At 57.6% G+C, this 25,569-nt stretch overlaps 1 protein-coding gene and 1 non-coding gene across 9 annotated transcripts in view; both read right to left on the minus strand.

Moving 5' to 3' along the window:
* Window positions 1–25,569, minus strand: part of CRTC1 (CREB regulated transcription coactivator 1) — a 79,255-nt gene that overhangs the window by 15,788 nt on the left and 37,898 nt on the right. For 5 of the 8 annotated variants that reach the window (XM_057540573.1, XM_057540570.1, XM_057540569.1 and 2 more), the window contains exons 2-10: window positions 17,108–17,224; window positions 15,832–15,879; window positions 14,155–14,292; window positions 13,061–13,122; window positions 10,959–11,053; window positions 8,809–8,894; window positions 5,566–5,606; window positions 4,867–5,087; window positions 4–137 (exon numbers count right to left, since the gene is read on the minus strand). In XM_057540573.1, the coding sequence (XP_057396556.1) occupies window positions 4–137; window positions 4,867–5,087; window positions 5,566–5,606; window positions 8,809–8,894; window positions 10,959–11,053; window positions 13,061–13,122; window positions 14,155–14,292; window positions 15,832–15,879; window positions 17,108–17,224 (942 nt within the window). The remainder of the gene's footprint in view (window positions 1–3; window positions 138–4,866; window positions 5,088–5,565; window positions 5,607–8,808; window positions 8,895–10,958; window positions 11,054–13,060; window positions 13,123–14,154; window positions 14,293–15,831; window positions 15,880–17,107; window positions 17,225–25,569) is intronic. The other 3 variants (XM_057540571.1, XM_057540568.1, XM_057540567.1) reach the window with 2 other exon arrangements.
* Window positions 8,350–8,456, minus strand: LOC114235686 (U6 spliceosomal RNA). The gene has a single exon (XR_003621802.1). It is a non-coding gene; the product is annotated as a U6 spliceosomal RNA (small nuclear RNA).

Here is a 25,569-nt window from a genome sequence, read left to right on the forward strand (position 1 = left end):
CACCTGAGTGATGGGTGACAGTGGGGAGAGAGTGGGCGACACCTGCTGGGCCTGCTGCCGCCTTGCCTCCGTGCTCAGGGACAGCGGGCTGACGCCGGCCGGGCGGTGCTGTGGCGAGGAGCCAGGCGTGTTCATCCCTGAAAGGAAGGGAGGGTGGGCGTGATGCCAGCCACTGGGATCATGGCAGGGGGCACTCACACACCCAGGGTCATTGCCGAGGACAGTCCAATCGCTAGGACAGACGCCAGTGGGCACATCCGGATCACCAAACCCGGGATGTCCCCTCTGAGGTCCCGATACCCTGACCTCAGGGTCCCCCAGCTCTGCATGGGCTCCCACCTCCAGTGCTGACCAAAACTCTCCCCACAGATCCTGCCATCCCTCCAGGAGGGACGTGTCCCGCAGGTCCTGCCAATCAGCGCTTCCCCACCTCTGGGCTACCGCATGATTGGCCCCCCAGATGGACACGTGACTAGGCTGGCCAAATGAGACCCTGCCCAGGGGCTTTCGATGGAACTCCAGGAAGGAAGGTCCAGAATTGTGCGAGGAGGCATCCTGGTAACCACAAGGGAGCTGAGGGGCAGAGATAGCACCTGAGCCCCAGACCCAGCACGCTGGCACTTCCCTGGTTTCAGAGACAGTACCCCCCCCCTTTTTTTTTTCCTAAAGTGGCTTGGGTTTTGGTTAGCTCCAACCAAATCGGTGCTGCCTGATGCTGCAGTTTCTTCTTGAGCCTCATCGTTCTCCTCACCCTCATTCCGTGAACGTGCCCCTTCCCATAACTGCTCCTTTGGCCAGATCTCCCCTTGGCCCCTGACCTCTGTATCTGGCAGCCCTTCCCCCGACATCACACACCCACAACCTTCTCCTCCCACCTCATGCACTCCCCATGCTGCAGCACCAACCCCACCAGGATGCCCGAGCAAGAAACTCAGTTATTTTATCTTCTTCCTGATGGAGTTCTTGCTGGGGGGGGGGGGGCTCCAAGTCACCCCTTCCCTCACCCTGGCCCCCTCCCCCAGCAATCTGATCCCTGGATGTGTCTGCTGTGAAGGAGCTAAGTGAGGTCAAGTTCAGTGTGTTGGGGCCTGCCAGATGATCCTGGGGCACTGTGCCAGGGAAGCAACGGGCCCCCTGATGCTGGGGGGGGAAGGGAGCCCTGGGGGCCTGGCCTGATCACCCCAGACTCAGTTTCTTTGTCCTCTCCAGTTCACCGTGAGGAGAACTGAGAGGTCGTGAGCAGGCTCAGAAGAGAATCTGGCCCGCAGTCAAGGCCAGGTGAAGGTGCCTGACTCACCGGGGGAGCTGGGCCCACCCCGCGGAGGGCACCAGATCAACCTGGTTCCAGCGGGTGAGGTGGCCGTTTCCAGGGCTGGCAAGAACGCACCCAGCATACACTGAGGGGAGATGACGGGCAGCCTTCCCTCCACCCCAGGCAGCTGTTCGCTGGGGCTGTGTCATCTGTGCAAGGCGAGCCCGGTCACGCCTGCACTTCCCCTCGGATGCCCTGGCAGCTCCACTCGGCTGAGCACTGCTCGGGGGGCCTGGCACTGTCGACAGCTCCTGTAGCAGAGCCCCCGGGGGCCAGTTTCTGCACAGACCTTGGGCCCAGAATCAGGCTGCTGCAAACACAGCGACATCAAGGGAGCCATCGACAGAGGCCTAGTCAGGAGGAGTCCGGAAGACGCCTGCTGAGAGCACACTGGGAGTCGGGACCCTGCACTGCTCCCTCGTCTTCTCTGAGCATCCGACGCTTCATGTGTCCGGCGGGCCAAGGAACGCTCAACATGCACGTCGGGAGCAGATGTCGGGGCTCAGTAAGCAGCAGAGGCAGATGCCAAGAGAGAGGGGGACAGAGGGGCGACGGGGACGGGAGGGGCCCGCAGCAAACTGCAGTGCTCTAGCCCAGCTTGAGGCACACGACCTCGACCCACCATTGCTGGGCCTGACTCTTCAAGAGAAGCTGGAAACCCAGGTTTTTACGTGCATATTTGAATGTCAATTCAAAGCATCACACACACAATCGTAGGCCAGCCAAAATATACTGGGGGGCTGGATTTGGCCCTTCGGCTGCCGCCTCTGACGTCTGTCCTGAAGACAAGGGAGTTTTTAATCCTCTGCTAGCCTGTAACGTGAGCTCCTGGCCTCACATGGGGCGGCCACCACCCCCTGAGACACCAGTTGGGCCGGGAGGGCTGAGGGATGCCTTGCTGTTGAGTTCCTTTTGACAACCTGGATCAACTTCAGGAAAAGAAGCGGGGCCAGCTGGAAGGGAAGCCTAGCGTGGGCAGGGAGAGCTGCCAGGGGAGGGCAGCCCAGGTGGCAGGAGCCCGCCCCAGTGGCATGGAAGCCCTGTGCACGGGGCTAGCCGGCCACGGAGCTGTGCAGGGAAGGAGGACCTCAGCCTGCCCACTTCCCGCTTCCGGCGCGCAGCCAGGGAAACGACTTTGGCAAACTTGGAAGGAGATGAGAGGGGCCACTGTCTCCCTGGTGGCGGAGGCCTCCCTCTTCCTCCTCCACCGGCTCACGTCCTGACTGCAGGGTGGGCCGGGTGGTGTGGGGGGGCGATCTCCATGTGTGCCAGGGGCCAGCAGCTCTGCTTGATTTAAAACACGCCCGGAGAGTGAGGCCCCTGCCAGGCAAGCTGCTGGAGCGGCAGGTTCGCAAACAACCGAACACATGTCAGACATTACCGGGCCGAAGCTCTGAGCCAGGCAGGCTGGGGTCTGGGCCCCACGCTCGGGGTCTGCACTCGTTCCCGCATCTATGGTTTTCACATGTGTTGTGTTTTCCTGTACTTGTTTAGACTCGGCGTGGGCTGGAGGTGCGAGGCTCCCGGGCGGGCCCTGGGGGGCTGCCAAGGGCCCTCCAGCAGAGGGGGTGGTGCCCTGGAGGCTGCTGCCAAGGCATGAGGAGAAAAACAGGGGCCGGGAAACAGCAACTCTCTGCTGGAGGGCCAGCAGCCCCAGGGCCGGCCTTCTGATTTCTTGCCTTGCACAGGCATCTGTGGACGCTGCCCACCCATTGGTGTCTTGGGAGGGCCACGGATCTGGGGCTCCCCTGAATCTGCTCGTTTTGCCTTCTGGGCCTTCCCTGGAGGTGTGAGTGGGTGAGTGGGGTGCACACGGCCAGGCCCAGTATCCTCTGCCCGATGGCTGAGCAGCAGTGGGCACGGGGCCAGGTGCATGGGAAAAAGAACACAGCCTGAATGGCATCAGGCAGAATGTCACTCTCCTCTTCACCACTCTGGCCTCTATCTCCTCGCCTCAATACCTAGGGAACGTCTGCACCACCCTCAACAACCCTCACCTGGCCCTGGCCCGGTCGGCACCAAAGCCGGGAATGACTCCGGGCTCCTTGCTCTCCTTCACTCCCTGAATCGACCCGGCTCCAAGGCTGGCCAATTTCACCCTGAAATCTCTCTGCAAAGCTCCCAATGGGGCTCTGCCCTGGTCCAGGGGCTGCCGCCCATTCCTCACAGTCAGCTTCTCCCCGGGGCAGTCAGAGGAAGTGTGGCAAACACGAATTTGAGTGTGTGATTCTCTCTCAGAAAACGCCGCGCGGCGCTACCCACCATGCTCGGGGCGGAGGTGCCGTGGGCGGAGGTGCCGTGGGCCTGTGGACGGGGTGAGCGCTGACCTGCGCGGTGGCTCCAGGACACAGTGAGGGCGCAGCGAGGCAGTGCTCTCACCGACCGCCGAGTCCGGAGACGTGCGGGGACACACGTGAGTCCCCACGGCCCCTCCTGCCCGTCCCACCACCAGGCTGTTGGGGGCCCGTCCTGTCTCCTCCCTGGGCGCAAACCCACGCCTGCCACAGTCAGCGTGGGTAGAGGGGTCAGAGCAAGGGTGTGGGAGATCAAGGCCCAGCCCAGAGGACAGACGAAAGAGCAAAATCGTGACTCAACAGCAGCACGGTGAGTGCAGAAAAGCAACCCAGCGTGAGAGGGGGCAGGGGCAGGGGCAGGGAGTCAGGAAGGCCTGCAGAGGGGAGGGGAAGCGGTCTGCGTAGGGAATGGGGTGAGGAGCCTGGAGGAGGAGCGCTGTGTGGGTGGGGTGGCATGTGCAAAGGCCCCACGGTGGTCAGCGGTAAGCCTGTTGGCTGGAGAGGAGTCGGCATGGGGAGCAGGAATTAGGGGGCCCTGGGGGTCTCAAGCTTTCACTAGGGAGGAAATTGAGGTGCTGTGCAAGGTCCTGACCAGAGGAGGGCCATGAGCTGATGGCCCTTCTGGGTGGAGAAGAGGCAGGGGCTGGGCGGGGAGCAAGCAGATGGAGGCCACGCAGGGGAGAGGGTCTGAGTGGAGGAGGACACCTCCAGGGTCCCTGCCTGAGTCATAGGAGGACGGTGCTGCCAGAAGTCCCGAGGAGGAACAGGGTTGGGGCAGCACCGGGGGATACTGGGACAGGCCAGGGGCCCATGAAACGCCCTCAGGGGAAGGGGCCGGGCTGGAGCATCCTAAGCAGGCAGCCATGGTCGGGGGATTGGGGGGTCGGGGTGGGGGGAGTGGGAGAGGTGGGGGAGAGGAACAGATCAGGCCTGTCCCTTGATGAGGGGCATGAGGAAAGCCTGGCCCACCCGAACTCTCTGAAGCCCCCAGCCCCCCCTAAGAACCATGGTCCCATCCCTGGGGGCATGAGCTTTCCCAGCCCTGGTCCTCTGCCCAGGCTGTGCCCTCTGCCCAGATGCCTTTCCCCTTGGGTCAGCCTGGCAACCCTGAACCCCCCTGGTGGACTCTGTGCTCCACCCCCATGCCTGGCATTTTGGACGTGACCCTGCTAAGTCATCATTCAAACACACTTGTCATTCTCACTAGACAGTGACCTCTGTCAGGGAAGGGAGTGTCCCCGCCACCCAGCCCGGCCTTACCCTGGCCGGCACCGCCGATGCCCAGGTGTGTCAGGTTGGCTGCGAGGTTGCCGGTGCTGCTGGAGCTGCTCAGCGCAGGGAAGGTGGGTTCCTCGGGGTCCAGCGGGGTCGGGAGGGGGGAGGGGAAGTGGATGTTGGTCAGGTCAGGCAAGGAGCCCCCCGTGTTGTGGGTGGCAGGGATCAGGGCTGTAGTGTTTTCCTGGTCAGCAGATGGAAAGATGCTGGGGGGAAAGGCCAGACAGAGGGGGCGGTGAGCTCTCGGGGTGGCGGCTGGCCTGTTCTCCCACGAAAGCTGTGGCAGGGGCAGGAGAAGGCTGGTGCAAAAAAATTCACAGGCGCAAAATGACACCCCATAACTAGGCACTGCCCTGCTGGAGAAACGACTGTCAGCACCTCCAGTGGAACCTCAGGAAGCAGCCTATCCCTGTGGGATGGGGGCCGGGGTGAGGGTCCTCCCACTGCCCAGGAAAAGGGTGTGTCTGAGGGGTAAGTGTGCTGGGGCTAGGACAGGGGCTCTGTCATCTCAGGGAAGGAGGGGAAGGAGTGTCCCCCTGCGGTGGGGCTTGCTGGGTGGCTGCCAGCGGCACAGTTCCCCTCTTGTCAGGATTTGTAGCCTCATGAGCGGAGGGGAAGCCCTAGCATCGTCCAAGCAGCCCAGGGTGGCCTTGGGCACACAGGGTGGGCCCTGCTGAGACTTACTTGATTCCAGGGACCTCGCAGGACTTGGGCCTGGACCCCGTCTGAAAGAGAAGACAGCAGAGGCTGAGCTGGCCTCCTCATGTGCGCTGCTCCTCCTCACAACATGGCTTCTCCCCACCAGGGCTAAGAAATGCTCAACAAGAATGGAGTTTACCTGCAGATGAAGAACACGTGGCCCCATGGGATTGGGGGGGCCTGCCCCAGACACACCCAGGGGCAAAACCAAGAGTTGTGTGGAGATGGTCTTTCTACAGCCCCCTCCCAGCTTCAACTCTGTCTACCTGTGGGCACAGCCCAGGGGTGGTGTGGTCCCCTGTGAGAGCAGGCATTGGGGAAGAAGAGGAAGCTTGCCCACTCTTCACATCTGAACCCCCCAGGGCTGTACCATGGCTGTTAGCAGCCAGCCAGGGGGCAGGGCCACTGAAAACCCAGGGGCCTCCAGGCTAACACCCTGTGTCACTCCTGAATCAAGGCAGGCAGGGCTCCAGTGGCAGGGGCTGCCTCTGTTCTGTGCGCCTCCGTCCATGGCAAGGAAGGACACCACGTGGAGAAGCCTGAGGAGGCTCAAACCGCATGCCCTAAATAACACAGAGGGTGCTCCCCACGCCCCCTGCTGACCCGCCTTCCAGCGGTGCGGTGCCCCAGAGCTGCGACTCCCACGGCGACCCTGGTGCTGACGTGCTCCCTGGCCCACGCGGCCCAAGGACAGAGACCGTGGCTGCCCTGGAGACCAGCCCCGGGGAGAGGGTCTCAGAGAAACCCTGTTTCCCGTTCTGTGAACCCGGGACACTATCGCCATCCAAGAACTGCAGGCTCCAGGCAGGGTCCCCAGACCTGTTCAAGGACAAAGGAGGAAACTCTCTTCCGATGGCAGCAGACATGACTGAACAGAACCTGGCATGCCAGTGGAGGGCTTGGCTGTGTCATGTTCCCTTATTCCTCTCTGCCTCTCGGGCCCTGGGGCAGACACTCCTGGCTGACGCGTTACAGGAGCGTGGACACACCGGCGGGGGGGGCTAGGCCTGCCTCCCATGCACACACCCAGTGCGGTGGGGTGGGGGAGGCCCGACTGGCAGTGACTGGGGAGCCTAAGGGGGGACATGTGACCAGCAGGCATTTAGCCCCTGCAGGGAATGCCGGAGGAACGGGTTTCTACTTGGCCACAGGCTCCTTAATTCCGTGAGTAAACACTTGCTTCATTACCAGATTTTTTACAAAGCACTTTGACAATGACTTTTTCTAAAAAATCTTTTCAAAAGCATTCCACGAATGTTATGGGATCCTAATAGATTTCTAAACAGTATTAAAAATTCACCCATCACCCCCCACCCCACCCCCAACGAATCCACAGGAATTCCTTTACTGACATCCTCACAGATGCATCGTTTCGAGCAGCAGTTAAAGGAAGTCTCGCCAAGATGCTGGGCTCTGCCACCATCTTCTCACTCCCAGGATGCTGGGGCCGTCCCCCTCCCCAGAGTCACGACGCTGGCCATCTTCACTTTCTTTATGGCAGCACCACATTTGGGCATGTGTAGGGACCCTGCTGTCCTTACTGACGCACCTCTCTGCAACTAGACGTTTCAGTTACTTTTTGACTTTGTTTGGGTTGTTAGAATTTTTAAGTATTTCCCCCCACGTTTGAAAATCATATGCGTTCCTTGTGCAAAACTGGAACATGCAGATGGCGATTAAAAGGCCAATAGTGCTGCTCAGAGCTGCACTCGGGTCTCCCCCAGAGCCTGGTCCTGCACACCCAGGGATCTGTGGGCATCTTTACATGTCTTGTGCCTTTCTAAACAGCTTTATCCTGCTCTTTCCACATACCAGTTTTATCACAAGTCTCTCATGCCTTTAAAATTCCTTCAAAGATCCCAACTCATACACACAGAGCTTTCCACACGAGGGACTGAGGACAATTTCCTTATAAATCCCCTACTGTCGAACATTCAGGTTGTTTCCTGTTGATTCCAAACGTTCTGAACACATGCCTTTGAGGAACATAGTGCTGTTTGCTCATTCATCATCTGCCTCCGAGTTCCTGACAGGGACGAGCAATTCTCGTCGCTGCCCCTTCACCGCAACTTGACCGGCAATGGGTTTCAATTTTTTTTAAAAAAACATTCAAAATCGCTTTAGTGTTAAATGCATTTTTGTTCGATTCAAATTCGTTGAAATCTGTATTCATGGCACGAATTCTATCTTATCACTAGACATTTTTGTAGGCTGAACTTGAGAAATTTGTTTCTGGACCTGGAAATAACACAGAAATCCCAATCCAATTGGGAATTCCAAGCAGACTCTGTACTCGAATAAAAGCTGCAATTATTGTGCAAGTGAATGGAAGTTTATGTTTAAGAATGACGACAGGGAATTCCCTGGAGGTCCAGTGGTTCGGATTCCGTGCTTCTACTGCAGGGGGCACAATTTTAATCCCTGGTTGGGGAAATAAGATCCCACGTGCTGTGCGGTGCAACAGAAAAAAAAAAAAAAAAAAAAGAATGACGATAAACGATGATAATTACCCAATACTGTGGGTTAGTAGAACGATCACAGGCTAAAAATTAGGAGGTATACGTTCTAAACCCTAAGTATCTTCACAGCCTCGGGCAAATCACTTAACTTCCCTGGCTTCAATTTCTTTCTTTCTTTTTTCATTGAGGTATAATTGGCATATAATATTATATTAGTTTCAGGTGTACAACATCACAATCCGATATTTGTATATACTGCAGTGATCACCACAGTAAGTCTAGTTAATAGTTAACATCCATCACTACACATAAAAATATGGAACGCTGTGTGAATCTGCACATCATCCTTGTACAGGGGCCATGTTAATCTTCCCTGCACTGTTCCAATTTTAGTATACATGCTGCCAAAGTGAACATAGATTTTAATTCTTTACATGGTTTTCACCAGCGTAAAAGGCCTGCCATTAGTATTCAAGGCTTATGCGACTGGTCAAAACTGAATGAGGTTTAGGCAATTCCCTGGTGGTCCAGTGCTTAGGACTCCGAGCACTCACTGCCAAGGGCCCAGGTTCAATCCCGGGTTGGGGAACTAAGATCCCGCATGCTGTGCAGCAAAGCCAAAAAAAAAAATTGAATGAGGTTCACACTTCAGGGAAGGCGACGCTCCCCCAATGTGCTGTTCCACCATCTTCACGTGGGTTGTGCTATTAAAAAAAAAAAAAAAAAGATCAAGAAGGAAAACCACTTCCAAAAACCCTTAGGCTCTTACCTTCTTGGTGTCCCATGCTTGCTTGGAAAGGTTCTTGTCCATCTCTGATGTGGTCTCCTCCATTCCAGGGACTGTTAATAGTAAGACTGGGGTGGGGTGGGGTTGGAGAAGAAGGAGAAGCAGAAAAGGAATCTTTGCAGCTGCGTGGGGGCACCAGGAGGGCACTTCCCTGACCTACAGAGTCACGACCGTGATATGAATGTAACTGCCCCAACAGTAACTTCTGGGGATTGTACTAAAGTAAAAAAGAGTTTCGTTAAAAAAAAAAAAAAAAGAAAAGAAAGAAAGAAAAAGAAAAGTTAAAAAAAAAAAATCAGAGAAACTGTGACTTAAAAAGAAATGAAAATGAAAGCTCTGGAGCTAAGGATGTGTGTCGACTCTGCCTCTCACAGGACCCACTCGGGCCTCGGGCTGCAGAGAACAGCCAAGAATCTCTCCCCGTCTCCCATGACTGGTCGCCTCACCCCGTGCACCCCACCTACAGCCCTGTGGACACCTGCCTCCCCCTCTGGGCTGTCAGCACCCAGAGGCCGGGCCCCTCTTGGGCTTTTGGCACCAAGCCACGTAGCTCAACGTAGTCTGAGGTCGATCCAACCATGGTAGCTACGGCTCCGTGAGTTAGCTGCAATGCCAACCAGTCCCAGAGGAGGAAAGGAGGAGAGAGAAGGTCTGAGGGACTGGATGGGCATCGTTCGAGGCCCTGGAACCAGCTGTGCCTGAAGGCCCCTTTCCTTACAACTTTCAGTTAAGGTGAGATTAAACACTTTCTTTATGAGATCCAATTTCTTTATGCCTGTTGGAGGTTGTTTTTCACCTGCAATAGCACCACTACGAACACAATTAGAAGGACGAGGTTAATTCCTCCTTCTAGAAACCTGGACTGGGGGATGGGAGGACAGCCAGGCTAACACCAGACTTCATTACCGCCTGGGCCCCTCCTAGAGGAACGGGGAGAGGTGATGTGTCCCCCCCCCACCAAGGCCAACTGGACTCTGAGCTGCCAGGGGTCCTTTCACGGTCACAGAGAGTCCCTGGGGAGGGCAAAGCCCACTCACCCACTCCCAAAGCCCCAAGTTCCTGGAGGACCCCCCTCAAGATAGACAGCGCCCTCTGAATTGCCCCCAGCATCAGGAACAGGAAGGAAGTGCCAGGTCCATTCTCGTCACCCCTAGGCATTTGGAACCCTCGCCTTTATTATGGAGACATTCCCTTCTGCAATCTCGCCTTTGATGCCCAATGAGCTGGAAAGATCACATGAGGAGAGCCCCTGCCCACCAAGGGGTGAAGTTCTGGTTGACCATCCTTCTTCTATCAGCAAAATCTCCCCGGTATGTTTACATACTCGCACAGTGAAATGCTACCAAAAAAGTGGTAAACGTTTGGACCTGCAGTGTAAATGATTAACTGTCTGGTTTCAGTGTCTTGGAGCAGATCAGGCCCACATGGGTTTCTAGGGCTGGCCTCACAGCGTCACACTCCCCTCTCTGGGTGACACTGCCCCAGTTTTTAAGATGCCATGTACCTTCCTGGAAGGTCCCAGGGATGCTGCCTCCATACCTGGCTCCAAGGAGGAACTGAGGCCTGGGCACAGATCTGCCCCAGCTGCAGTGGTGTGTGCATGACCCAGTTGGAAAGGAGGCTCTGGACAAGAGTTAGGGAACAGTTAGCCTCTTTTCCACCCACTGTTGCCAGGACAGACCCTGTGAACCAAGAGGTTCTGAGCATCAGAGCCGGGAAACGATCCAGTGTGAAGCCCTGGATCAAACGGTACCTGAAGCTGCACATCTAGTTCCGACTGTTGGTCACGAGCTGATAAATGCCCCTTTTCCCCGGGGTTGCTGCTCCCAACATTTGAAAGAATCTGCAAGGCCCCCAGACTGCACGGCCATACCCTGAATCCATAATCAGAAGCCAATCTGAGTTTGCAGGGACTGTTTTCTCTGCCTAGAAAACTTCTACCCACTCCTCAAAATCCAACTCAAATAGCGCCATCTCAAAGTTTCCCTGAACCCCTCCCCTTGTCCCACAGCACCTGCCGAGTCTTCCTTCTCAGGTCTGTCCACCTACATATTTGTGACCTCTGGGAGCACAGCGGTCACCCACTGGACCTGCCTGACCCCAGGAAAGACACCCATGGGCCCTGTTGATACCTTTTTTCTGGTGTGCGTCCTGGGACCCACCCGTAAAAGGCTCTGGCTGGGTGGGCGTCATTGTGCTCTGGTGCAGGGCAGAGTCAGAATTGGTCCTGGGGAGAGGAGAGAGACAGTGAGCCTTGGCCCCAAAGGGGACAAAGGGACAGTCCTGGCTCCACTCTATCTGGGACCCACCCGATGGAACACGGTGGCAGTCATGGGTCATTTTTGTGAGCTGCATACCTGAGCAAAAACCCTGAAGAACCACAACAGCGATTGTGGTTTTCGTCTGCAAAGGCTGCAGCACAGCTGTCCCTCCGTTCCTAACCAGCCCCTGCCCATACCTGCCCCTTCGATGGCCTTCGCGGCTTTAGGGAAAGGGTAGTGCTTTCCTGCTGAAACCCTGAAGAAAGGGGGCCTGACAGTCCCACAGTGGCCCAGCCTTGGGGGTGTGAACCCATCATGGAGTCCCCTACTGGTGACCAACGGCCAAGGGGGGTCTTGCTCCAACCAGCCCAGTGCTCCCAGGAGTCTGGGAGAGGCTCCACTCTCTGCCCCAATAACACAATCTGCCCCCAGCTGCAGGTGCCTGGAGGGAGGGTCCCCAGAAAAACCCCTCAGCTGCCTAGGAAACCAGGGGCAGCCATGGGGAGCTGGGCAGACATGCAAAGGGCAGGTCCAGCTGCATAGCCAATTTGGGGAAAGAGCCACACACACCCAACGGGGATGTCCCAGACACTGAGAGTGACGTGGAGGAAACTTGGTTCAAGGACAACAGCAGGTTACAGAGGACCGGGTTGTCTCTGACCCTGGGGCCAGCTGAGCTGTGAGGAGGCAGGGGGATCCTGGCTCCCCACCAGCTGTCTGTCCCTGAGCAAGTGTTCTGACCTCTCTGCGCGCTTTCTTATGCCTAAAATGGGGAGGATAACAGCACCAACTCCACGGACGTCTGTGCGTCTTACATCAGTTGATGTATGTGATGGTTGAAATAGGACCTGGTATATGAACACGTGCTTGGTGGGCACTTAATTACATTATTTTTTAAATTTATTTATTTATTTATTTATTTATTTATTTTTGGCTGCATTGGGTCTTCGTTGTTGGGTCTTAGTTGCTGCACGTGGGCTTTCTCTAGTTGCGGCGAGCGGGGGCTGCTCTTCGTTGCGGTGCGTGGGCTTCTCACTGTGGTGGCTTCTCTTGTTGCAGAGCTTGGGTTCTAGGCGCGCGGGCTTCAGTAGTTGTGGCACGCAGGCTCAGTAGTTGTGGCTGACGGGCTCTAGAGCACAGGCTCAACAGTTGTGGCTCACGGGCTTAGCTGCTCCGCGTCATGTGGGATCTTCCCGGACCAGGGCTCAAACCCGTGTCCCCTGCATTGGCAGGCAGATTCTCAACCACTGCGCCACCAGGGAAGTCCCTAATTACGGAAGTCCCTAATTGAATGATATATTTTGTGCTGTGTTTTTTTTTAACAGCTTGCTTACTTTGGGTCTTTGTTTACTGAAGTCACCTACATATGTTTTTTTGTGTATGTGTGGTAAAATAAATACAAAATTTGTCTTTTTAACCATTTTTAAGTATACACTTCTATGTCATTAAGTACATTCACACTGGTGTGCAACTATCACCTGTGTTATTGTAGGTATTTATATTAACTATATTATTGTTGTTATCTTAGATCTTCCTAGATGATCGCATTATGGACTTTTTTTTTCATCTTCTAGATGCATTCATGTATTTTCCTAATCTTCTAGTAATAAATATATAATACTTTTCCAATCAGATTTTCTGTGGCTTTTCAGGAATGTGGGAAACAATCATAACAGAGCATTAAATTAAATAAAGCAAGTGACAACGCTGAATATTCACTACAATCCCAACTTTGTTTAAAAAAGAAAAGGAAAAAAAAAAGTCATAAATAGAGGGGGAAAAAAAATCCCTGGAAGACCCCAAAACTGTGACCTCATTGTTTACAGGGATAGAGCTGATTTCTAGAAACTTCTGGATGCTTCTAAGTTTTGTCATTTTTAAGTGACTGCGTATTGGTTTTCCAAGCACGGCCATGATGAAAGTATAGTTTTGTTTCCAATGAGAGGGCTGGGGGTTGGCTCCGGGTCACTGACCTTCTCCAGCTGGTGTCTGCAGGTGGCGAGAGGTACACAGTGCCATATGGGCAGCTGTCCGCGTGAGGAGGAGTTAAGGGGATGGTGCTGTCGGCTGAGGCCCTGCCCTGAGCCCCAAGAACCCTGCGCTGGCCAGCCCGAGCAGCCAGGCTGCTGGGAGCCGGCAAACAGCTGGGGCCTCGGGGCGGGGGCCTTTCCTGCCTGGCTGCGAGCAGCCCCCAGGGTGCAGCCCCATCCACCTAGCACTCAGCACTCACCCCCTGCAAGCGCACGTGCAGGCTGCACCCCTTCCAAGAGGGGCCTCAGCCATGAAACGGGGGCCCGCAGGGGGGGCTGCAGGGAGTCTAGTTCAGCTGACCCCAGTCTTGACTCTTTGGGCTGATGGGGTGACTCCCAGGGCCCAAGGGCTTGGTCTGGCGCCCAGTTGCTCAGGCTCCCCTAGCCCATGGAAACAAGAACCAGGAAAGAACAGGCTTCTCTGTTCTAGAGAGCCGGGGTTCCCAGGAGCAGCCATTCAGACCCTAGTGGTGGGGGAGCCTGGCTGGTTAAGTACCAAGGGGCAGCCAAGTCAGTGGTGGGGGGGGGGGGGCATTCCTGACAACCTCTCTGCTTGGCAGAGGTGCAAAGGCAAATTCTGTGTCTTCAGATCAAGCCTCCCTCTGATCTGTGTCTGGCTCAGATCCCCCTTGGCCCCACTGCCTTGGCTCCATATGGCCCCCAGAGGGGTCCACCACCATGGCCCTGACGTGTGGGTGCCCTGCTCACAGCCTTCCTGGGCCCCACTGCCCAGTCAGGCATCTGAGCGTACCCTCCCAACTCTCATCTCAGGCTGTGTGCTCCAGTGGCCTCCTCTGTGTCATTGTTCCCTGTGCTCCCCTAGCCCCCGCCTGGCTAAAGGCTCCTCAGCTTGCACTGCCTCCTCCAGGAAGTCTTCCAGGGTTGCCATGCAATGGCACCCCCTCTTGGTGGGGCCCGGTAGCCCTGGAGGACTGGAGAGGCCCTGATTCTATCACAGAGCTGGCAGCAGTCAGGTCCATCAGCTGGATGAAGTGGTCCCCGCCCCCCCCCACCCCCATCCTCTGGGAAAAGGATATCTGCCTTCCATGTTTGTCCACTGACAGGGGCCGGCGATGTGGGGAGCCAAGGCGGCCACGCTCCCGGTACACTCTGTCCACTAGCCCATGGTGCCGGGTAGTTCGGCTGGTGTCCAGGCCTGAGGACTGGAAGGGTGTCTGGGGGTGGGGAGGGAGGAGAGGAAGAGATGGAAAAAAAGAGAGGAAACCCAAACCACGGTTACCAGCTGTGGTCCAAGATCCGACCCCAGCTCTGCCCCCAGGATCTGACCTCAGGGTCCCTCCACAACCCCCCTGCCCAGTTCTGGAGGCACCCTTGGCTACTCCAGACGGGCTTCCTTTCCTCTTCGGCCCCTGCCCCCAGCCTCCGAGCACTGTAGGGGTGGCGGCGAGCTGGGGTTCCAGGTGCCGGGGCGGCAGGCGTGCAGTGCAGCTGGCATGCACGGGCCAGGCAGAGCGGCGCAAGCTCGGGGCCCGGAGCCGGCCAGGGTGCCAGGGGTGCAGACGGCCCGAGCACCCCCTCCCAGCCTCGCCAGGTGCAGACAGGCCTCCGCCCTCTCTCTCCGGGCCTGGCCGGCCTCCTCTCCCCACCTACGTCATCCCTGGAGGGGCCTGCCAAGAGACAGCCCCAGGGCTTCCAGCCCAGGACGTCAGGGGCCCACCTGGCCAAGTGCTGGCTCCCTGGAGGCTCCTCGTGGAGCCTGGGGCTGGTCCGGATTGAAACTCGGCCCCCACGCACTCTCCCCCACGGCCTTGTCCCAGCACCACCAGCAGCCAAGTGCAGGCACTTTCCGGAGCCCTGGCCCACAGCTTGGCCGGACGGGGCTCCCTTCCAGCACCTGGGGCTGGCATGAGGCCCCCAGTCACGGCCAGCTCCCGCTCCTGGCCCCATGCTCCTGAGGCCCCCAGGAGCCTGCTCTCCGCCAGCCCTGGTGCCATGGGCCCCTCACCATCTGACTGGGGCGAGACTGGCAGCCTTAGCTAGCTCTGGATGCAGCTACCAGCCTCCTACCTGGCCATCTGGCCCTCAGGCCCTTCTGTCTTCTCTGGGCAGCCAGGCAAAAAGCAGTTTCCTCCGGAAGACTGCCACTGGCTGGCTCACTGCTCTTCTCCACCTGTCCGAACACCTCGGCTAGCATTCAGGGCTGACTTCTCTCCCTGGCGTCCGGGGACCCCGTCTTTCTCTGACCCAGCAAGGACGCTGCCAGCTTGGGTCTTTCTGTGCTTCTGCCTCCAAAAGGCTGTGGGGCCCGGGAGATGGCAGTGACCGAGGGAGGGTAGGAACCTCACTGTCCAGGCACAGACACCAGAGGACAGGGGCCGTTCATCTCCTCCCAGAGATGCCTGAAAGCCCAGAGGGGAAACCAAGGCGGCTGAAGCAGAGCCAGAGGCACAGAGAAGCTCGGGCCCAGCCACAGCCCAGCTCGCCAGGCCGAGTCTAGGATCCACGCACACGCGTGTGTGCATGTGTCACAGGAACGAACCATGCAGCGTTGGCACGCATGCTAGGATCCCCTGGGGAAGGGGTCTCTCGACGCGACCATACGCACTTCCCCAGACAAGGGGGTGCAGAGCGAATCTGCTTCCGTTTGGCAGACGGGACACCTCCCGCTGGGCCACGGGGGCGGCTGCACAGGAATACCCAGCGCCCACACACGTGCCGGGGATGCCAAGGCCTCAGCCCAGGGGCTCATTTACCAGAGAGACAGGAGCCGCTGCCAGAGCCTCCCCCAGATATCCGCTGGGCTGAAAATGCAAAGAACCAAGACTTTGAGACACTCCTGCCTCGCCTGGCCCCCCAGTGGGAAGTCCAACAGGCCCCCATGCACCCTCGGCCCTCAGGGGCTCTACAGTGGCCTCAGGCAGGGCCAAGCTTGGGGATGCCCAGAGAGACACTGTCCTTGACGGAGGAGGGGATGGGGAAACAGAGGAAGAGGGGAGCCAGGGAGGAGAGGAGAAAACCCAAACTAGAAAGGGCCCTGACAAAGAAGTGAGGCTTTTGGAGCATGTCAAGATCAGCATGACAGCCCCATGCATCTATCTGCTCTGATGTGGAGGCCATCTGAGGAGGGCCGTGCTCCAAGAGGCCCTGGGGATTCAGAGCTGAGCCAGCCGGACCCCAAGCCAGCCTGCGGGACCCTGGGCTGGTGCCCTGCCACATCCCAGCAGCAGTGTGGGAGGACTACAAGCAGGGGAATGACTGCAGGGTGGGTGGGGACTGAGCTCCCTGTGGGACCGACCCAGCGCCACCTGGCCTGTCAACATGCTAGCGGACGTGGCTGTTTCTGGGGCTCTGTCCCAGCAACGGGACAAGTGCGTGGCTGTTTGGTGGACCTGTCCCTGCAGAGTCCAGACATCGTGCTGGAGGGGGGGACCCAGCTATCGGCCCAGTTCCTGGGCCCACCGTGCCCCCACTTCCACCTGCAGACCAGGGTCGAGGGACATGGCCTGGGAGAAGAGGCCGGCCCTGCACCAGGCAGGCGGTGGACCTTATCTGTTCTTATATTTATGATAAGGACGTGCGCGGCAGCTATGCGGCCTGCGGGAGCTGTGCTGTGTGGGTCTCTGCCAGAAAACGTTTGCAGACAAGTGGGGTCAGGCTGAGGGGCCTCCTTCTGAGAATTGCTGGGCTTGCGGATTAGTGAAGCGGGACGGAGCCAAGCCCCAGAGGCCCTGAGCGGTTCCCGCTGCCGCACAGCCGGCCAACAGGTGTAGCGGCTGCCGAAACACTCACAGCCAGACCTCGGCCTCGCTGTGGGCTCTGCTGACAGGGGATGGGAAGGAGGGATCCGGGTGAGGCCTGGCCAGGCCATCCCAGGGGAAGGAGTAGGCGGGGGCCGGGTGGGCGGCGGCAATTGTCCGGTGACCCCAGCTGTTCACAGGCTGTCATGCACGCTCTCTTGCTCTGTGGCCAGGGCCCAGACTGCAACACACTCCAGGTGGGAGGTGGTGTGGGAGAGGAATGGGGGCTCACCTGGAAGGGCAGATCTACGGTGCCACTCCCAATCTGGTTCACGTTGGGCAGGGATCCACCATAGTACTGGCCACGGCTTGGGCCCAGCTGCAGGTACTGGGACTTCTGGAGCTGGAGCTGCAAGAGAGAAACCGACAGCTATAGCGTGGGGGGAGCGGGGGGGTGGTTCCTGAGCACACCCTGCGGAGTGCCATTCCCGAGGGCCCCAAGTAGTGGAGTCAGTGGCACCCCCATGACTCAGATTCTCAAAGGAGCCATGAATCTCTCCACCAAAACCAGCAGAATCAGAGACCCGAGACGCCCAGGTGGCCCTCCCCAGGCAGGGAAACTCGCCCTGGGGGCGCTGCCTCCGTGAACTTGAGGGGGCGTGACCAGCTGATTCAGACAATTTGTGAATAAGCAAGAGTATCAAGTGGACCTGGAGCCTGGAGCCTGTACAGGAGGCCCCTCACCCACTCGGGGGAACCATTTCTTATCACGCCAAAGGCTGCGTTCCTGGGGTGCGGGCCAGAGGCTGCGAATTTACGCCCGGACACAGGAGGAATTGTCTTTCCACTGGCCTGAATCAGAGAGGCCAGCTCAGAAGTGCAGTGCTGGCTTTCAAAGTGCAGCATGTACAATCCCTCTGACAGCACACACAGGGCGAGAGGGTCTGCCAGACCCCGCCTGAGTTCTAAGGAGTCCTGCCCAAGCCCCCAGGCTCCTTCTGCCTGTCCCGCCAGCCTCACGCATTACAGAGCCTTCGTCTGGGGCGGCTGCATCCCTGCACAGTCCTCTGCCCATCACTCGCGTGGGGATTCGTCCCGCTGGGCCAGGCCTCAGAACCAGGAGTCCGGGCTCCCTGACCAGCCACGGCTGCCTTGGAGCAGGGCTGGGACCTGGCCTTTCCTCGCTGGAGCATCGATTCCACTTTGCCAGGAATAGCAGATGCTCGTGACCTGGTTGACACCACCGGTGGCCCTAGGCCCTCAGCCAGGTCCCCAAAGCCCGTCAATCTGCCCTGGCTGGGATGCAGGTGCTGTGACGGAGGGGTGGCATCTGGGCACCCGGGGAGGGGTGGGTGTCCGCTCCAGCCGGCTGGGGCGGTTGCTAGGGTCGACACTGTGTACACAACAAGACCGGCTCACGTTCCCTCACAAACAGCTCCTGGCAGCGCTCCGTTTGCTGTCCGCCCACACCGCCCCGCTCTCCCACGCCAGTCCCGGCTTCCTGGGGGGCCTCCGACACCGGAGGGGGAAGTGAAGCTCAGGAACTGGCTGCTCGCCCAGCCGAGCACCTCACCCAGGTAAACAGCTGTTTCCTGCGAGCCGCGGTGGAGCCGGGAGGGAGATTGACCTTGCTCTGTTCCTCCGCGGGTGGTTCTCAGGCATCTGTAGGGTCCGGCCCAGGCTCTGTCTCCAGTGGCTGGAGACGCTCACCGTGAACACCCCACTGTGTCCCTCCCTGCGGTTGCATGAGATGAAATAGGCCAACCCCCGGTCAGGAGGGAGGGGGAGGCCAAGCAGGATGGGCGATGGGCACGGGTTACCTTGGACCTGAGACCCGCCCCCCCGCCCCTTCTTGTGTCTGAGCCACGTGGCAGGAACTCGCCTTACATCCACCTCTCAAGAACCACCTCTCAAGTACCATGTGGCCCTGGGGGGCTACAGCACCCTTCTGGGCCTCAGTTTCCCCCTCTCTAGAGTGGGTGGTCCAGGTGAGCGTGTGTGCACAAATGACAGGTGTGTGATACAGGAAGTGCTTATACCACACATGCTTCTGTCACAGGCTGAACTGCCAGCTCTGGAAACCCCGGCATCCAGGAAAGTACTCTGCAAAGCTGTCACGTTCCGGGCCAGAGGGAGCCCAGACTGGGGACAGGCTGCTCACGGCTTGTGCGCTGCTGCAACACCGGCCCTCCGGTGGAGCCTTTCTTTCCCTCGATGGTTCCCAACCCCCATCCACTGTGCTTTGGGAACGTCAGGCTTTGTGGTGCGGCCTCTGGAGTGGACACAGTGCGGGGCTCCACTCGTCCTTTGGGGGACCCCTGTGCTCACCCTCGGTTGTATGTGGGGCTGTGCAGGAGAGTTAACCTGGCCCAGGGCAGTTTGACCTTTGCCCCCAGCTCCTGGGAATTGAAAGCCCTGCCTGATAAGAGTGTTTCTGTTTGCCTAGGTCCTCGGGCCACGCTGGGTATCTATGCCAACAGTGTGACTTCGGGTGGAGGTCTCAGGCCAATGCAATACCAGCTCACCCTCTGCAGCGGCTGGAGACAGCAGTCAGCAGAGTCTGCGTGGCGAACCCCAATAAAAACCCTGGACACCAAGGCTTGGGGAGCATCCCTGGTTGACAACCCCCATGTATGTCATCACAGACTGGTGCTGGGAGAAGCAAGCACTGTCCATGTGATTCCACGGGAAGGGACAACCTGCAGCTCTGTGTTTGGAAGTCTCCCGGCCGCCGCCCCATGCCAACTGTGATCTGTGTCCTTTCACTATAATAGACCGTGACTGTGAGTATGATGGTTTTCAGTGACTTCTGAGTCCTTCCAGTGAACTGCCGAGCTGAATGCAGTCTTGGGAACCCTCAAATTCTGCAGTTGGTGTCAGATGTGAAGGTGGTCTTAGGGACCCCCTTAACTTTTGCAGGGGCTGACTGCCGTCCCAGGCCTGGCCAGGAAACCCCAGGAGTAAGGTCCTGGGGTGAGGAGGTGCCAGCCTGGGCTCCACCCATGGACCTGATGCCTCAGAGGGTCCACAAGGAGGACAGCAGAGTGACACCACCAGTCAGGGTCTAACAAGCTGCCTGACGTTGAAGCTCATGCCTCTTCCCGCTGTCAAGCCACAGTCCCTCATGCATCCCTCCGCCCAGTGGTCCTCACTCTGTACCCCCTCGATGGCACTTCCTACCCTACCCTACCCCCAACCTTGACATAAACCCGGCATCCAAGCCAGGGTCTAGCACTCAGCAGCACCTGCTGGTGGAACAAAGGAACATAGAACACATGAGTGAATGAACGAATCAATGAATGAACACCACTGTTCCCACTCTCAGGAGCTGACTTTCACCAGCCAGGTGACAGTCCCATTTGGAGGCCATATAAGAACCTTCCAGGACACCAACGTAACTCCCGATGCCCTCAGGAGGCTTAGGCCGCCCCTTCCCCTCACCCCACCCTCATGGGTTTTGGCAGAGGCAGGTGCAGGCAGGGCAGTGAAGCCTGGACAAGACCCACCGGCTCAAAGGAGCTGTGACTCCCAGGCTCCCCGTTGCTTTTCGCCTGTGGGTCAGACAGCCTGGGGTCCAAGTCCAGGCTCCCCGACTGTGAGAGTGGACCCCACTCCAGATGCTGAGGGCAGGCAGATGGTCCGTCACCCATGCTTTCACTGTGGCCTCCTTGCCCTCTGCTCTCCCCACTCTTCCTCTGGCCACCTGACCCCAAAGCACCCCGAGTTTGTGACCCCCCCCAGGGCCTCAGCCTGTGACAGCTCCCCCTCCACACCCATCCTGGAGGGGCCTCCCTGACACCCCACCCAAGGAGCAGGCCCCCCCAAGCCACCTTCACACTGGCCTCTGGCTTTGTTGTTGTTTTTTTTTTTTTTAAAGGATTTTCTTATTTTATTTATTTATTTATTTATTTATTTTTGGCTGTGTTGGGTCTTCAGTTCGTGCGAGGGCTTTCTCCAGTTGCGGCAAGCGGGGGCCACTCTTCATCGCGGTGCGGGGACCGCTCTTCATCGCGGTGCGCGGGCCTTTCTCTATCGCGGCCCCTCCCGTCGCGGGGCACAGGCTCCAGACGCGCAGGCTCAGCAATTGTGGCTCACGGGCCCAGCTGCTCCGTGGCATGTGGGATCTTCCCAGACCAGGGCTCGAACCCGTGTCCCCTGCATTAGCAGGCAGATTCTCAACCACTGCGCCACCAGGGAAGCCCTTTGTTGTTGTTTTTAATAAAGTTTTCGGTTCACAGAAAAACTGCAAAGACGGCACAGGGAGTTCCTGAATCACCCTGCCCAGCTTCCCCTAAAGCTACCCTCTTCCTTTACTGGGTCAAAAGGAAGAAAAATGACAGCACCACTGACTGACCCAGGCCTTTTCCATATGCCTCTTGGTTTGTCTAGCCACGTTTGCCTCATCCAAAACGCCTGGCCCATGAACCCTACCCACCATCCCCATCCTGTACCCACCAGGTGGCGGGCTCCTGACATTCACGGTCTACTGGTCACAACGTGTCTGCTGCCAGCACTGTATGGGGCCACGCCGGACCCCCAGGAAGTGCTGCTGCATGTCTGGCCTCGCCTCCCACCAGCATCCTGCAGCCCCAGATCTTTCCAGAACAGTCCAGTTAGTGTCTCTCAAATCCTCTTGCTCTCAGGTGTGAACCAACCAACCAACGACGTGGTGCCGCACCCTAGGGGTCAGAGGTGTTTCAGGGTTGAGGCTGATGGGGACACAACAGATGACCAGGAAGCACAGCATAGACCTTAGGCACCCTCTGAGCCACCCTCCCACCCCAAGTGTTGCAGACGGCACCCCTGAGCCCCCGCCATGGGCCACAGAACCCTTCTCAGGTCTCAGTACATGTAAGCATCACAACTGCCCTGTCTCAAGTGTCCTGAGGCGACCATAACAAATTACCACAGACTGGGGGGCTTATAACAACAGGAATTCACTCCCTCACAGTTCAAGAGGTGGAAGTCCAAAATCAAGGTGTGGACAGCGTTGGTTCTTTCCAGAGGCTCTGAGGGAGGATCCGTCCCAGGCCCCTCCTGGCTTCGGGGGGGCTCCAGGCGTCCTTGGCTCACAGCTGCCTCGCTCCGATCTCCGCCTCTGTCTCTACACAGCCTTTCCCTCTGTGTCTGTGTCTCAAATCCCCCTCTCCTTTCTCTTAGAATAATACCTGTCATTGGATTCAGAGCCCATCCTAATTTAGAATTAATCTCATCTTGGGACCCTTAATTACACCTGCAAAGACCCTCTTGCCAAGTAAGGTCACATTCCCAGGTTCCAGGGGTGAGCACGTGGACATATCTTTTTTTGGGGGGTGGGGGGGCGCCATGAGGCATGGGAGATCTTGGTTCCCCCACCAGGGATCAAACCTGTGGCCCCTGCAGTGGAAGTGTGAAGTCTTTTTTTTTTTTTTTTTTAAGTTTCCTTGTGCATCTTTGTAATCCCTTTTTTAAAATTAATTAATTAATTAATTTATTTATTTATTTTTATTTTTGGCTGTGTTGGGTCTTCGTTTCTGTGCGAGGGCTTTCTCTAGTTGCGGCAAGCGGGGGTCACTCTTTATCGCAGGGCACGGGCCTCTCACTATCGTGGCCTCTCTTGTTGCGGAGCACAGGCTCCAGACGCGCAGGCTCAGTAGTTGTGGCTCACGGGCTTAGTTGCTCCGCGGCATGTGGGATCTTCCCAGACCAGGGCTCGAACCCGTGTCCCCTGCATTAGCAGGCAGATTCTCAACCACTGCGCCACCAGGGAAGCCCGGAAGTGTGAAGTCTTAACCACTGGATCACCAGGGAAGTCCCCAGGACACATCTTTTGAGGGGACACAATTCAACCTAAGACAGGCCCTTTGGGAGTTCCCTGGTGGCCTAGTGGTTAGGATTCCAGGCTTTCACTGCGGTGGCCCAGGTTCAATTCCTGGTCGGGGAAGATCCCACAAGCCGTGCAGCGAGGCCAAAAAAAAAAAAAAGAAAAAAGAAAAAAAATAGTAATAAGACAGGCCCTTTGAGGAGGTTACCAGCACACTCCACTTTCCAGATGGGAAAACTGAGACTCAGCAGGCAAGGGAACTGCCCAGGGCCATCGAGCTCAGAAGTGGCCAAGTGGGCCATGGACTCCACTCCCGGAACCTGACTCTCGCATAACCCTGTGGACCAGCGGGTGGCTGGGACCGCAGAGTGTCACAGAGGCCACGTCACATCACAGATCAGAGCACGCCAGCTCTTCTGGGAGCTTACAGTCAGAGCATCAACCCAACCACTTCGGCTCTGTCAAGGGGGACCCAGCACAAGTCTCACTATAAAAAGCCACTTCAGGTCCTGCTTTCCCCCTGGGCCCCTCGTTTCCACACAGGGTTCCCCCGCCCCGGCCCCTGACACAGCCTGAGCCAGGACCGGCCCTCCCACCCCCATACAAAGTCCTTCTCCCCCACCCGACCCCCACTCCTCCTACAGAACCGTGTATAAATGGGTGGCTTCTCCAGCCTCTCCCAATCCCCTTGCTGACAGGACCCCACAGGGACAGAGTTGCCCAGCACAGCGTGCATCCGCAGTCTGTGTCCACATCCCTACTGGGCACACACCCCCCGATCCTGGCAGCGTCCAAGGGACTGGGAGGAGTAGGGGTCACAAGGCCGGGAAAGAACGGGGGCCCGTGGCCCTGGGAAGGCATAGCATGGCAGATGCAGTCACTTCTCCAGGGCAGCCCCCATCCTCTGGGAGCCCCACAGGATACAGCAAATTCCCATCTGCCAACCCCTCCCAGGCCTCGCTGTCTAGAAGGAGCCGGCCTCGGTCAGGCCCATCAGCAGCCACCATGGCAATTGGCCAAGTTTCTAATGAAATTAAGGGGAGTAGCTGAAGGCTGAGCTCTGTCTTGCAAAGCCAGGGCAGGCATGGGGGCCGCAGCAGAGCGCCAGAGAGGAGCTGTGAGCTCTCAGCAGACCTGTTTCCCCCTCTCACCACGAAGGCCTGCACTGTCTGGCCCTCTGCTCTCCCCCAACCACTGTGCTCTACCAGCTGAGGTAACTGCCTCAGGGCCTTTGCACTGGCCCTCCCTCCTCCAGAAGGCTCTTCCCACTGGGCCAGCCCAACACTGCGCACCTCTCCCCCATGGGGTCACCTCCTTCCACGGCTCACTATCCAAAACCACCTGACCAAGGTCCATCTCCTCCCATTAGACTGTCAGCCCTGCAAGGACCCTGGCACAAATGAGTAGCTTGGCACTCACATGGGGACTGAGAGACCAGGTAACAGCTTAACATGTGAATGCAGGAACAACTAACTGTTCGATGTGCTCAGAATCCCAGGCAGGGACAATGTTTCTCCTGCGCCCACGTGGGACAGCCCACCCCCCGACTCTGGGGAAACTGAGGCCCAAGGAAGCACAGACAGCTTCCCAAGTACACAGGCAAAGAGCCACTCGTGAGAGGGAGGTGGAGAGCAAATCCCATCTCAAGTGCAGGATCCTCCTGGGACCTGAGGGCTGAGCAGGACCCCAGGGGATTCGCACACCCTGGCCCAAGCACTGCCCCTCAGGGCTCCCCTAGGTGGAGTCCTCAGGAGGCTGCCAACAGCAGAGGGGTCACCTTTGGGGGTTATTCCCTGGGAGGGAGAGACCAGGGCTTCATCAGGTTCTCCAAGTATTCCAGCAGCGGTAGGGGCCTGTGGAGGGAGCCCCGCAGAGCCCCTGAAAGGGTCTGATTCTGAGTCACGTGGAGCTGCCAGTACATTTTCCGGGGCCAGCAGTCCCTGAGAGGTGTGTGCACCCCAGTTAGTTTGGCTGTGTCCCTCCAGGTTCCTTCCAAGGCCTGGCCCCAAGAGGCTGCCTGGTCTTAGCTCGTGCACCAGACGTGTTTGGGGAGGGGAGACGGCCCCTCCCGGCCTCCATTCACAACAGCTGTGGGCCGTGCCGTCTCTCCCCACACCTCTCCTGCCCGCTCGGGAAAGGATCGGAAACCTGGGGCTCTGGGGGAGACGGCTGTGCCTGCACAGGTGCCCAACCAGGAAGGCCCGGGACCACTCTTCTCCCTTTTTAAACATTTTTTTTTCTTTGTTATCAAAATAAAAGTCACACAACATAAAATGAACCCTTTGAAATTGTACAATTCAGTACCATCTAGTACATTCACAGTGTCGTGGGATCATCACCTCCAGCTAGGTCCAGAGCATTCCCATCACCCCGAAAGAGACCCAGCGCTCATTAGCAGTTGCTCCGCATCCCCCCACCCAGAGCCCCGGCAACCACTAATCTGCTTTCTGTTTCTATGGATTTGCCTGTTATTGATATTTCATATAAATGGGATCGCACACTATTTGTCCCTCTGTGTCTGGCTTCTTTCTCTCAGCATGGTGTTTTTAGAGTTCGTCCACACGGCAGCACATGTCAGAGGTTCATTCCTTTTTATGTCTGAATAATATTCCACCGCATGGATGGAGCACATTTTGTCCATTCATCTATGAACGCACGTGTGTTGTCCCACCTTTTGGCGACTGTGACTAGTGCTGCCGTGGATGTGCATGGACGAGTATCTGAGCCCCTGTTTTCAAATCTCTCAGGTATGCACCTCCAAGTAGAACTGCTGGATCATATGGTAACTCCGTATTTCTCTTGTTGAGGAACTGTCAGGCTGTTTCCCACAGCTACTGCACCATTTTCCATTCCTACCAGCAGGGCACGAGGGTCCCAATTTCCCCACATCCTCATCAACACTTGTTAGTGTCTGTTGCTTTGATAGTAGCCATCCTGATAGGTGGGAGGTG

The sequence above is a fragment of the Balaenoptera acutorostrata genome, chromosome 2 (genome assembly GCF_949987535.1).
Source record: "Balaenoptera acutorostrata chromosome 2, mBalAcu1.1, whole genome shotgun sequence".
Taxonomy (NCBI): Eukaryota; Metazoa; Chordata; class Mammalia; order Artiodactyla; family Balaenopteridae; genus Balaenoptera; species Balaenoptera acutorostrata.